The sequence below is a fragment of the Musca domestica genome, unplaced genomic scaffold (genome assembly GCF_030504385.1).
Source record: "Musca domestica strain aabys unplaced genomic scaffold, Musca_domestica.polishedcontigs.V.1.1 42, whole genome shotgun sequence".
NCBI lineage: Eukaryota > Metazoa > Arthropoda > Insecta > Diptera > Muscidae > Musca > Musca domestica.
The window spans coordinates 6389778-6403145 of NW_026712329.1; the positions used below are offsets into that span (position 1 = coordinate 6389778).

Genomic DNA, 13368 nt, shown 5'->3' on the forward strand with positions numbered 1-13368 from the left:
TTGTGTTTTCTAATATCTCTACTATAGTACTATCATTTATTATTATACTGCTTCTTTTAAAGCTGTATGTTAAAATTTTCTTATGAAGATAAGTTGTTAACAATTTTTTATTTGTTTTAGACTAATTATATTTTTATTAATTAAATATAATGTATTTTTATTTTATTTTAGTTTTAATTATTAAAAAAGTAAACAAAAACAAAACAGAAACTAATTATAAATATATAACTTTATATTGAATGTTAAATAAAAATGTGTTTTTGTTGCAAAAACAGCCAGTATAGATAGCAATTTAAATATCACATTTATGTGTACAGTATTCCAGTTTTTATTCTGGTGCATGGGAATTATGTAAAAAACCCTTTATGAAGAAAAAGGGAAGAATGCGTTGAATGAATAAATGTTATGATAAGGTAAGTCATTAACTTATACTGGGATATTTGAAATTCTTCAGTAAAATTTTCTATCAACTTGTTGATCTAGTTCAAATTCTGTCAGTGTAGACGTAGAGTGGAATAACAACGGGCGATTATCATTTAAAGAATTTTGTTTTGACAAATCTGTAATTTTTAAATATGACTGGTGGTGGAGGGTGGCCAAACAAGGGAGCAATAGAACATTAATGGTTGAGAAATGCATTTACAAAAAAGTTTCTTGTTGTCGATGCCCAGTCTTATGACTCTTATGGCTGTTATTTGTCTGGTATGAGGCCCAAATATTTTACGTGTTTGCTCCATGTTTGGTTTTGTTTGATGATGCCCAGCTACACAGGAGTCGGCAACTGCTTCGCTCGGAGACCTGTGGTCTATTGTGTTCATTCTAGGAGGAATAAATTTGTGTAACGTTCTAGTTGTCGAGATGGATTGGCCTTTGCGGTTCTAACCATTGACAACGTTTCCCGGTGAAGAATATCGCTTCAGTTTTATTTCATTTCATATTTTATCCAAGAACATGTGCCAAAGACGACGACATTTTTCTCCGTTGCCAATGTAAAACTCATACAGAAAAAAAAAAAAAACAAAACTAACGTTCCTTTGTCTATATTTTCATTTGTCTATGCTAAAATGAAAAACAAACTTATTCATGAAAATACACGATCCTGTAAATTTTCCTGCCAAAAGTAGTCTTTCTGGCCGATCATATGTAAGCCTTGCTTATAATTTCAAATCACAATATGTCTTTGGATAGCAGGCTGAGTAACCATATATAACCATATCGAATAAAATTACAATCTTAGATTTTATTTGAAAGGGGTGCACTGCACTTTTTATTTCATTAAAATAAACAAAAGAGATTACTGCTAATTATTCACAAAGAAATGAAAAATAATTATCTCAATTGTAGGGCCAATTACATTAACAGCTTTATGATGTGTTATTTCAATTCGAATATTTTTAGTTGAGAAATAAAGTTTCACAACCAGACAAACGTATTTAAATCGTTCTATATCAAAAAAAAAAAAAATAAATAAATAATAATAAAAATATGTCATGAATTGGCCCATTATATTTAATTCACATTTTATGGTGCTTCGATATTAAGCTCGGAAAATTCCTTTGCTATAAATGTTTTGTCAGTTTTACCTTCAAACCTGACATAGTGTACTGTTTTATTTTTCGCATCAAACCTAACTTGGAAAACAGTATCCAATGAATTTACCCTTGACATTACTCGCTCGACATGTTCAAGGAAGTTATTTAAAAAAGTTGTACAAATGTTCGGTTTCCACGAAGTGCACATCTAAAAGGTCATTCACATATAAATTATATGGATTTTTTAAATAGAAAATGTAAAGTTACCTTGGGAATCTCGCAAGTATGTAGGCATTGAATTGGACTAGTGACCATTGCATTCGTATCTTTAATTGCCAAATAAATCTGTTGAACATTGGATAAATAGGCTTGTAGCCAATATTTCAAATATTTTTCATCTTTATCCTTTATATTTATCCACATTTGTTTGATTGATACCATACTGCCCATACATAAATCTTTTAAATAATTTCTGAAAAGAAAACAGGCACTATATATCTTTCGCCCTCGTTAACATTTAAAATGCTGAGGTTTCCAAAGTCGTCATAATCAGAATTATGAAGCAAATTGCATGTAATACCTACTTGGTTCCTTCCGTTTCCTTAATGGCATGCGCTCTTCCAATATAATGCAATTTAAACTTTTCAATTGTAGCCTCGTATACAGCCACTTGGAATATGTTTTCATCGTTCCAAGTAGTCGGATCCTCGGAAACGTCTTTAATAGAAGAAAACAATAACTTAACAAAAATAAATTTCAATGCGCATATTCTTATACCTTTTAATAGTAATTCACATAAACGTGTATAATGCGAATTACCCTGATTAATGTTAAACATTTTCTCAGTAAGTTGTTGTTGTATTATAAAAATTTGACCATTATAACGTGATATAAGGACATTTATATCATTCCTTCGGTAAGGAAATTCCATAATTTGTTCCAATATTCCGCGTCTTGTAAAGACATTAATCAATTTGTCATTTTCATTGCCTTTGGATATATTTTCTTTATTTCTATCACCGAAATAATTATACAATAAGGGTTTTAACAGTCCTAACTGTGTTTCTGGCTCATATTTTATCAAGGGTTTGTACTCCCCATTTAAATTTAGTGGATATTCATTTGTAAGAGGCTCTGTGAAAACATATCGGAGGCTTTGAGCTTCTTTGAAATGGGCGTGATTAATATCGTAAACATTAACAATGTTGGGTTTTTCCATATACCTTGGCTTCTTTTCTAATTTTTTTAAATATTTCGAAGTTATTGAAAGCATTAAGATCGGATTCCTATTGCTTTTACTTGTCATTTTTACATATAATTAAGAAAACTTAACTTGATTAATTTTCTGGGTATGTACACAGTACAGTAAGCTTTCTTTGTTCTTTCGGAAAGAGGGATTGCCCAAAACGTTGATTATTCATGTTTGGGGTTTACATTTTTAAAAATGACTTTTAACGCATGACACATTTTTCTAAACAAAACACGCATGCAATATGTTAGTGCGGTACACACCATGGTACCTTGATTTGAAAAGTAACGGCCACCAATGGACATGGTACAATATGGCCCGTTCTTATATCTTTCCTTTATAGTCCACTCATGGTAGATGAATGCATCAACGCTTGGAAACATTGATATGTCAAAACATTTTAAATGTCTTTTCAAATATAAGTAGATTTTTATATATTATCTTAAACGACGCCATCCGGAGGTTATTATAACAGGCGTTTTTCAACAATTGTTACTAATTTAAATAAAAAAACAGAGTTTGGCTTGTTTGTTCGGGATACCATAGTATTTTGTTGTTGCAAAATGGTCAGACCATGGTAGAAGAATATAGGTAGACGCGTCGACACAGCTGCTTGGACAATGAACTGTCAAACCAATTTTGGAATTGAAAATTTTGAATGAAAAATTACTTAAATTTGTAAAAATTGTTGAAAAACGTGAATTATAATAGCCTCCGAATGACGTAGTATAAGAAAGCATATAAAAATTTAGTTATATTTGAAAAAAACGTTTAAATTTACAATGATCCCAAGCGTTGATGCATCTACCTGTATTCTTCTGCCATGGGTCAGACTTAATCCCTTTATTGTTGTTTTTATAAAAACAACGTTTGTTTATTAGTGGAGAACGATGGTAATGTTTACCGGGGGGTAAGGTAAGTTCGTCATTCCGTTTATAACTCATCGATATAATCATTTTAGACCCAACAAAGTATATATATTCTTAATCAGCGCAAAATTCTAAGACGATTTAGCATTTTCCGTCCGTCTGTTGTAATCACGCTACAGTCAAAACGATTTGAGGTAGGAAGCTAAAATTTTGCACAGACCTCTCTTTTGTCTGCAGGCAGGTCAAGTTCGAAGATAACGTATAGCCCCCATATAACGGTACCCCCGATATTCTGTATTTTGATCAGTTTAGCCACATTTTTCAATGGAATTGTATGAAAATCCCCTGGAAGATAATTCTCTATATAGGTCCACAATATCCTATATCCCCCATATAACGGTACCCCCCCGATATTCAGTATTTTGATGATTTTAACAACAATTTCCAATGGAATTGTCTGAAAATCCACACAAGCAGTTCCTTGTGAGTCCTTTCCCATGGAATATAGTTTTTTATACAGGTCCACGATATCGTATAACCCCCATATAACGGTACCCCCCGATATTCGGTATTTTGATGAATTTAGCCACATTTTCAACGGAATTGTCTGAAATTCTACACAAGGAGTTCTATTTGAGTGCTTTAACCCCAGAAAGAGATTTGTCTATATAGGTCCACAATATCCACAATTTATGAATGGATATACATACATCGGCACCTTCTTATATTAGGTATTTTTAAGCTTTTTACAGAATTTTTGATGGATTTTATTTTTTGAAAATTTCCTAATTCGTTTTAAATGGTGGAGAGTGAGCAAAGTTCGGCACGGCCGCACCTACTGCATTTTTACTTGTTTTACAGAGATATGGCAAGCATTTTGCAAAAGTAACTGGTAGTCACCGCATTTTTTCACATTAGCATCTTCATTTTTGTTTAAAAACAAAAAAAAAACGAATTTGTAATAAATTTCGCGAAATAAATTTATATATTTGTTTTATCTATTTTTAATTTAAATAAATTTTGCTGTTATTGCCACATTATCAATATAAAATATGGCAACATGAATTTAGTAAACTTTACGTTAAAAAATAAAGGATAGTTCATACTTAAATGAAACTTGTAATAACGAAAAACGATTTATGTGTCCGGCAACACCACTTTTTTATCTATAGACAAAAAGTAATAACCGACCTATGTGTCCAACAACATCACTTTTTTATCTATCGGAAAGATGTAATAACCGACCTATGAGGGTAGAAAAGTTTCGTAAATCTACTTACAAATTTGCACACATCAACTTGTTTTCATTTATTCAATATTTTTTCTCATTAGAACAGTGTCGGCTTGTTTGTTCGGGATAGCGTAGTATTTTGTTGTTGCAAAATGGTCAGGCATTATCCCTTTATTTTTGTTTTTATAAAAACAACGTTTGTTTATTAGTGGAGAACAATGGTAATGGTTACCAGGGGCTAAGGCAGGGAATACCTAGGTTTCGGAAAGAGCCACCAATCCTCATCAGTTCCCTTGTTTTTTGTCTGGGATATTCTCCCCAAAAGTTATTTTAAAAATAATTTTTATGACAAAAAACATTTTTACCCAAGTGACGAGATCGTAAGCTCAATAGAATAGGAACCAAAGAATTAAATAAAACTAAAATTCTTTTGGAAAGCCTTCTAAATCTAAAGGTGCAAGTACATAATAAGCTTGAAGTCATGGCTAGGCATATTAATGTCAAATTATAATGGAAAACGACGGCAGGATTTTAGTCCGGCTCTGTAATTCCTTTATGAAATGCCACAAAATATGCCTAGCCAAGACTTCAAGCCTCTTATGTACCAGAGGGCTGCAACGAGTATGCAAAAATTCAAGCATACTCGGTTTCTTACATGATTTTTGTTGATGCAGTCGTTTAGTTTGATCTGAATGAAATGACCGTTTTCGCTTTTGATCGAATCGAACGCTCATTTTGAATCACTTCACTCACAATCAAACATGAGCGTTCAAGACGGTTTGATGTGTTCAGCAACATGAGTTGATCGAACACATGAATGTAAATGAGCAATCACAACCGTGATTGTTTTCTTTGAATCGAGTTCGCTCAGCGTCATTGTTTATTCAACCATTTAATCAAGTTGGGACAGTTTATTTTGACTTTTTTATTATTTGAAATGGAAGAATATTGTGATAGTGCGACCGAAATTGTTGCAAGTAGAAACTACACAGGTGAAGGTAAATCTTGACCAATATTGTAAAATAAAAAAATATTTAAACATTTTTAGTTTTCTAAATACCAATGATGTGTTTGTTTATTAAAAAATTTAATTTTGTTTTTTTTAATAAGTTACTGAAGTCTAGCATACCAAAAACCCAAATAAAATGAAAAATTGTATGCTTATTAAATATAATTTGTACCAATTCCTTTAATGGGAACATCTTTTAGTTATGAAATCCTTAGTAAAATTACAATCATGATTTCGCTCAAATTCGAACATTTGTGTTTTAATCAAATCAAATCACTCACTTAACTAGGATAAATAAAACCGATCAGACTCATCATAGATGATCGACCCGTTATGAACAATTCAACATAAGTTCGTAAACAAATAACTCATGTGAGCTGTTTGATTGCGATCACAAAACTTCGATCAATACATGTTTGATCACAACTTTTTCGTTTGGCTTGAGTAACTCGAATGAACATGTTGCATCTGACCGACTGATTGAGTTTGATTGTATTTCCACTGTGTGTGATCAAGCCTACTCAATCATACTCATTGCAGTCCTCTGTTATGTACCTAGACCCTTACAACCGCACTTATAAACATTTACATCTTTCTCCACTTATTATGTATTCGTTCAACCTTAACGAAGTAGCATAACCATGTAAGTTGCAACAACAAAATTTTTTCTCATTTTAAAAATCAGTTAAACAGGGCGAAAAAATTAATGAAATGTCTGGATGCAAGTCCCGCTATGACGCGTACATTGAATTTAAAATTATTTTGTTTTTATTTTTCAAATCAATAAATACGTACACAAAATTGGCAGAAGTCGGGCATACTTAGAAAAAAATGTAATCAGCTGGTTGCTCTACCTTACCTTTTAATTGTACCATACTAATAGAGTGAAGTTTAACAAACTGGATTTATTAGATCTACTGGGTTATGCCAAGTTATTTCTGAACATTTAGTTGGGGTAACCTAATTTAAGATGATTTATTTGAAGTATGAGAAAGGAAGTGGAAGAAATATATATAGCGGGAGCGCGTTAAAACTATTCGCTAGTTTTGCCATGGATTTGGGAGATTGAACTGTTTGGATCATATGTTTGAAAGAAAATCCAGGCATATTATTCATTTTTAGCGCTATTTAACTCATTTTAATGAGTAAAAATATTGAATAAATAAAAACAACTTGTTGAATGTGAATTTGACAGGAAGCGGGCATAGCCTTAGGACTGTATTTCTGTAGTTTTACGAAGTTACTGTACCTCCTTATTGTACCATGTCAAATCTCATTTATATGTAAACGTACTGTTAGAAGGCTACAAATGCCGCAAAGTTAATGTCTGCTTATCTATACAAATGTTCTGTTCCAGAACTGCAAGGATATAAAAGCTTTTACTACGATAACTGGTACAGGTAGTCGCTTCGACACAGTTATTGGGACAATGAACTGTCAAATCGATTTTGGAATTGAAAATGTTGAATGAAAAATTATTGAAATTTGTAAAAATGTATTCAGAAATGCATATTGTAACAACCTCCGATTTGCATCGTATAAGAAAATATATAAAAATCAACTTATTTTTGACAAAACAATTTTAAAATTTTAACATATCAATGTTCGCAAGCGTTGATGCATCTACTTATATTCTTCTACTATGTATCTGAAACATAAACCAATGGAAAATTCAAACAATAATCGTGTGAACAAGATATCATCACTGTCATACTACACCGGAGACCTAAATCCAATGGATCCATTTAGAGAATGGTGCTTTTGAACAATTTCGTTCCAGAGCATCACAACCTTCACAACTATGGATAAAATCCAAATCAATAAATTCAATAAATAAAACTAGTGTGGAAAATTCCGGCATTTTTATAAATTGAGTTATTTAGAAATGTATCAGAGGCTGGATGAACCAAAACAGCCCACAACTCTTGTGGGCAAATACATTAAAGTGTTTTTGGTAGTTGCGTTATATTGGTTTGTATTCACCACATTTTTTTGAAATCCATAAATTGCCCCACATTTATGTGCATTTACAATTCACATTATCTATCTTTTAGGTTTGTGTCGATTCTGACAGTATTCGTTAATAAGCATTTACTTAGCAGTGACAGTGTTAAACTGGAGGCACCACTATTTGTGACCTGGTTTCAGTGTGTAATTAGTGCTTTGATATGCTTCATTATTTCCCGTATATCGAAAGTATATCCGTCAGTTATAAAATTCCCCGAAGGAAATCCATTGGACATTGACACATTTCGAAAGGTTAGTCCATTTGATAATACTTGGAAGAAACTGTACGTACTTGTGTTGAAAGGTTCAAGACTATCCAGAGCCCTTCAACAAATTTTGTTTTATGAACACTGGAACAGGTTGGAATTGATCAATATTAATTCATTTTTAGTCATAACATTAAAAAACAAGTACAAGTACATACACAAAACTCGGATATGCAACCAAATTTTATTTTTAATCGTTGATGTAATACTTACTCCTATGAAATAACACCTAACTATTGGAAAAACTTTTACGCCCCTTTGTTTGTGGTATATCCATTGGAATTGGCAATTTGAATTCAATGGTGATAATAAATTTGGAAAACTGTTAACGTACTACAATACTTGAGAAACCACTAAAAAGTTAAAAGCTAATTTTGTAGCTTGCCCTTACGAAACAATTAAGGAAATATAAAATTTGTAGAAAATTATTAATTGAGGCAATTTGTATACCCCATCATGCAAGAGTCAAACACTAAGGGGATATTTCTTCGTTGAAACCGACGTTCTCGCAAGTAACTATCGGTGGCATACATTTATTTCTCTCTTATTAATTTTATCCATTCTTTTAAAAAAATATTTGTTTTTTCCTTTTTATTTCCAGATATTACCGCTCTCGGTACTTTTCACTTTGATGGTTGGTACGAATAATTTGTGCTTGAAATATGTTGGTGTGGCCTTCTATTACGTTGGACGTTCACTGACTACAGTGTTCAATGTAATACTAACATATATCATGCTCAAACAGAAAACCAGCTTTCCCAGCGTACTATGCTGTGCCGGCATTGTTGCAGGTTTTATGCTTGGTGTCGATCAGGAAAGCCTAACCGAATCGTTCTCTTGGCGTGGTACAATATTTGGCGTTTTAGGTTCATTAGCCTTGGCCATGTATTCGATACATACAAAAAAAGCTTTGCATCATGTCAACCAAGAAGTTTGGCTTTTATCCTATTACAATAATGTATATTCATCTATAATTTTCTTGCCATTGATTATTTTAAACGGTGAATTAGAAGCTATAATAACATATCCAAAATTATTTGAATTTTGGTTTGTTCTAACGATGTTGATTGGAGGCATGTGTGGATTTTCCATTGGCTTTGTTACAGCGTTACAAATTAAGGTAAATCTGCTGGGATTGTTACATTCCCTAAGAGTCTCTAGGTTCCCGCATTAACCAATTTCATAACACAAAGCGGTGCTTACATATTAAAAATATTATTGACAAATTTATATTTCAGATAACCTCACCTTTAACGCACAATATTTCAGGCACAGCCAAAGCCTGTGCACAAACTGTGATAGCCACTCAATGGTATAATGAAAATAAATCACCTCTATGGTGGACTTCAAATTTCGTAGTCTTAGGAGCCAGTGCAGCCTATACTCGTGTTAAACAATTGGAAATGCAAAGGCAACATAATCGCACAACAGGAACCATGACACAAAAAGCTTGATAGCTACTTACGCGACAAACATGCTGCAATTTTTAGGCATAATACCAAATCGATTGTACATTAAGACAGGTTTTAGGCTATATAAGTTCGTTTATGTATATAAGAAAGAACAAGTATTTCATTCCCACAAAACTTTATACAAAATAAAATACACGAGAAAATTTGTGATATATGTGTTTTTCATATCATTCTGTCAAATAACAAAACGAAAAAAAATAAATCAAATTCGATGATGGAAAAAATTGTCCAAACGGTAAATATTGTAGAAAATGCATTTCTTTCGGAGTGTGTGATTTGATTCAAGCATGACACATCGCAAACAAAAATCTTATAACGTACCTCCCGATATTCGGTATTTTGATGATTTTAGAATCATTATTCAGAGGAATTGTTTCAAATTTGGTGTTTGAAGTTCGAAATGGATTCTACAGCCTAAGGCAGAAAATTACCTATGCAGGTCCACATCTTCGTATTGCCCCCATATAACGGTAACACCCAATATTCGGTATTTTGATGATTTTAGCGTCATTATTCACCGTAGTAGTTTCAAATTACGTATTTAGAGTTCGTAATGGGAACTACAGTCTGTGACAGAAAATTGTCTATGCAGGTCCAGTTCCAGGTCTTCATATAGGCGCCATATATCAGTACCTCGACGAGTTTACGTACAATACTCACCGAAATTTTTTGAGATGTCGTATTTGAACTTCGTAATGGATGCTACAGCCTATGACAGAAAATTGTCTATGCTGGTCCAGGTCTTCGCACAGCTCCGATATAACGGTACCTCCCTATATACGATATTTTGATGATTTTAGCTCCATTATTCACCGTTTATTTCAAGTTTTCGAATTTGTATATGATAATGGCTTATGACAAACAATGCCCATATAGGTCCACGTTGTATAGACCCCAATAAAACGGCTATATTCGGTATTTTTAAAATTTAAACTGAATTTTTTAAGGATTTTATTTTTTCAAAATTTCCAAATTTGTTCCAATGGTGGAGGGTATTCAAAGTTCGGCCCGGCCGAAATTAATACTTTTTAACTTGTTTTTGTTCCATTCTAATCATTTAAAGAAATAAGATAAATTATATATATCGCTAACAAATGGGAGCATTTATCGAAAAAATAAATTATGAAATTTAAAAATTCAAAATAGAAGAATTTTATAAATTTTTCAGGAAAACTGAAAATTATGAATGAAAAATATAATGTCTTAACATTTAAATGAATGTAAATTTTGTTCTCTCCCTCATTCGAGGTACGCTTTTTGTCCATGAATTGAAATATTTGCAGAAAACTGGAAAGTAAGAGGCACTATTTTAAAAAATTTAGCATCGACAAAAAATAGATTGACAAGTTTCTATTTAGCGAAAATATATATAAAAAAAACAGAAAACACAAAAAAAAATATATGTTTAAAATGTCAAAATTTACAGAAAAAGAAAAACAATAATAGCTTCAATTCATATTAATGCGAATTTCATATGTTTTCATACAAATTTCCATTAAAATCAACAAAAATTTTCAAAAAATTATGTTACTAAGAATTTCGAACCGTGCCGTATGAACAGGTTAATTGGTGTATTCTTCATTTTCAGACCGAACAACCTAAATGGAATTGTAATGAGAACATATTATAATTTACGATGATCTAACTAATATACCAAGTAAGTAGTACCCTCGTTGTTTATTAAGAAAAGTTATTAATACCTACTTACTTTAAGGTAAAACTAAGCAATAAAGCCGTAAACGGTGTAGTTGTTATAGTCTTTGTGTCAATTTAATTATGTAATATTTTCTTAAACAAGGAAACACCATTCCTACAAATGGTTGTGTTAAAGAGATTTAAATTTTTCATATAATTATTTCAGTCCTTCAAATCCTTCGCACTGGACATGCCACAAAACGGACTGCAAGTACAAAACTCCTTTAATACCATAATTTTTAACAATAAAGAAAACATCGCGAAGAACTTATTTACCTTTCACCGTTTAGAAAAAGCATCCATTTGAAATTAATGGGATTCTGGTTCCCAGAGAGATTCGTTAGTCTGAAAACTGCAAAATACCGAATCTCGGACGATGCCGTTATGTGAGGGCTGTACAAGCAATAGGTGTGCTTGGTTATCCTTAAATTTGCAACAATTTTTGCAAAAAAGAATAAAAAAAATAAAATAAGGGTTTTATGTATTCTCACCTCAAATTTGTTTGTATCACTCGCATCAACACTAGAATAAATGGTCATTGGAAAACTTACCTGCGAATACGCTTTTCAACATTCCGGGCTTAAGTCGTTGGCTGGCTTCTTCGTAAAAGAACCCTGTATTATTTTACCCTGGTAGTGAGCATGGCAGAATTAAGAAGGTAAAGCCATGCTATCATATGTTTACAATTTTTTTCAAAAATTTTCGTTTGACAACATCTCATTGTCAAAAATTATTTTCACAAATTCATTATATACACAGAAATTTGAAATGGGAACCCATTTTCTGTTCAGTGAAATTTGAAAAGGTAAGTTACAGAAAATATAGAGATAGCTTCTTAATTTTACTATGGTAGTAAGTTTTATTGCAGTATTTTTTGAAAGCGTTTTGGTTTGTTGGATCCCTAATGTCAAAAGGGTGTTTTTTTAAGCTAGATAGAACTTTAAATTGTAAAAAGCAACACAAAAAACTAAATTTTGATGAAACTTTTTTTATTTGTTTCAGTATACTCGGACAAATCATCATGAGAGACCATTATATGCATCGTTCTTTCGCCGATTGGGCTTTAGAGCAGTTGGCAAATGACCCGTTGTTTATCGCATATTTGGCTTAACGGGTTTGTTAATAAGCAAAATTGCCACATATGGAGTCCATTACATCCAGAAAAATGCACCGTATGGTGCGGTTTTCACGCTGGTGGCATCATCGGACCTTATTTCTTCAAAAATGAGGCCGGAGCTCGCGTTAAGGTCTATGAAGATCGTTACCGCACCATGATCAATGATTTTTTGTTTAAAAATATGGATGACATTAATCCAGAGGAGATGTGGTTTCAACAGTATGGCGCTACGTGCCATACGGCTAACGCAACCATCGACTTATTAAAATCAAAATCTGGCGATAAGTTAATTTCGAGAAGTGGACCTGTCAATTGGCCTCCAAGGTCGTGCGACTTGACACCAATCGATTACTTCCTGTGGGGCTACGTTGATAAACCAGCAACAATTGACGCTTTGGAGAGCAGCATTGTTCGTGTTATTCGTGACATACGGCCAGCAGTGCTCGAAAAAGTGGCCAAAAATTGGACGTCCAGAATGCACTTCGTCAAGAACAGCCGCGGTGCCCATATGCCCGAAATCATTTTCAAATGTTAATGTCACGTATTGATATTTCGAATAAAAAAAATTGATTAAAATTTAATTTTTTGTGTTATTTTTTACAATTTCAAGCTCTATCGGGCTTAAAAAAACACCCTTTACATTGAAATCAAAGTACAAAAGTTGACCAATAAATAAACAAAAACTGTATAAATTTTGACTTTAAATTTGACATTGTTTTAATAAAAATGAATTATAATTAATAAAAAAAATTAAAAAATGGTATTAAAAAATTACAAAAACATAATATTTAGTATTACAATAAGCATAATACCTCACAAATAAGACTAAAGTAATACTAAAACTGTTAAAAATCACTTTCAAATATGCATGCATAGTAAAATTAAGAAGGTAAAGTCTTTTCAAATAGGCATATCCATCTC

General features: G+C 32.3%; 2 protein-coding genes across 2 annotated transcripts; one reads left to right on the plus strand and one right to left on the minus strand.

Moving 5' to 3' along the window:
* Positions 1-876: 876 nt before the first annotated feature.
* LOC105262011 (uncharacterized) lies at positions 877-3009 on the minus strand. The gene is made up of 4 exons (XM_011295403.3): positions 2310-3009; positions 2117-2249; positions 1800-2004; positions 877-1740 (listed from the first exon to the last, which is right to left on the minus strand). Exons 1-4 carry the CDS (start codon positions 2836-2838, stop codon positions 1522-1524), a joined length of 1086 nt encoding a protein of 361 aa, XP_011293705.3. The 5' UTR covers positions 2839-3009; the 3' UTR covers positions 877-1521.
* Positions 3010-7636: 4627 nt separating this feature from the next.
* On the plus strand, positions 7637-9785 carry LOC101895150 (GDP-fucose transporter 1). The gene is made up of 4 exons (XM_005186350.4): positions 7637-7861; positions 7945-8149; positions 8765-9283; positions 9402-9785. Exons 1-4 carry the CDS (start codon positions 7776-7778, stop codon positions 9615-9617), a joined length of 1026 nt encoding a protein of 341 aa, XP_005186407.1. The 5' UTR covers positions 7637-7775; the 3' UTR covers positions 9618-9785.
* Positions 9786-13368: the final 3583 nt, after the last annotated feature.

What these genes read in the sequence shown, in the direction of transcription:
- LOC101895150 (XM_005186350.4), top strand. Translation starts at nt 7,776, where the DNA reads ATGTATCAGAGGCTGGATGAACCAAAACAGCCCACAACTCTTGTGGGC. An exon ending in TTGGTAGTTGCGTTATATTG is followed by an intron (nt 7,862 to 7,944) that starts GTTTGTATTCAC and finishes TCTATCTTTTAG; the next exon opens with GTTTGTGTCGATTCTGACAG. An exon ending in ACATTGACACATTTCGAAAG is followed by an intron (nt 8,150 to 8,764) that starts GTTAGTCCATTT and finishes TTTTATTTCCAG; the next exon opens with ATATTACCGCTCTCGGTACT.
- LOC105262011 (XM_011295403.3), bottom strand. Translation starts at nt 2,838, where the DNA reads ATGACAAGTAAAAGCAATAGGAATCCGATCTTAATGCTTTCAATAACT. An exon ending in ATGTGAATTACTATTAAAAG is followed by an intron (nt 2,250 to 2,309) that starts GTATAAGAATAT and finishes CTTCTATTAAAG; the next exon opens with ACGTTTCCGAGGATCCGACT. An exon ending in AAGGAAACGGAAGGAACCAA is followed by an intron (nt 2,005 to 2,116) that starts GTAGGTATTACA and finishes TTTTCTTTTCAG; the next exon opens with AAATTATTTAAAAGATTTAT.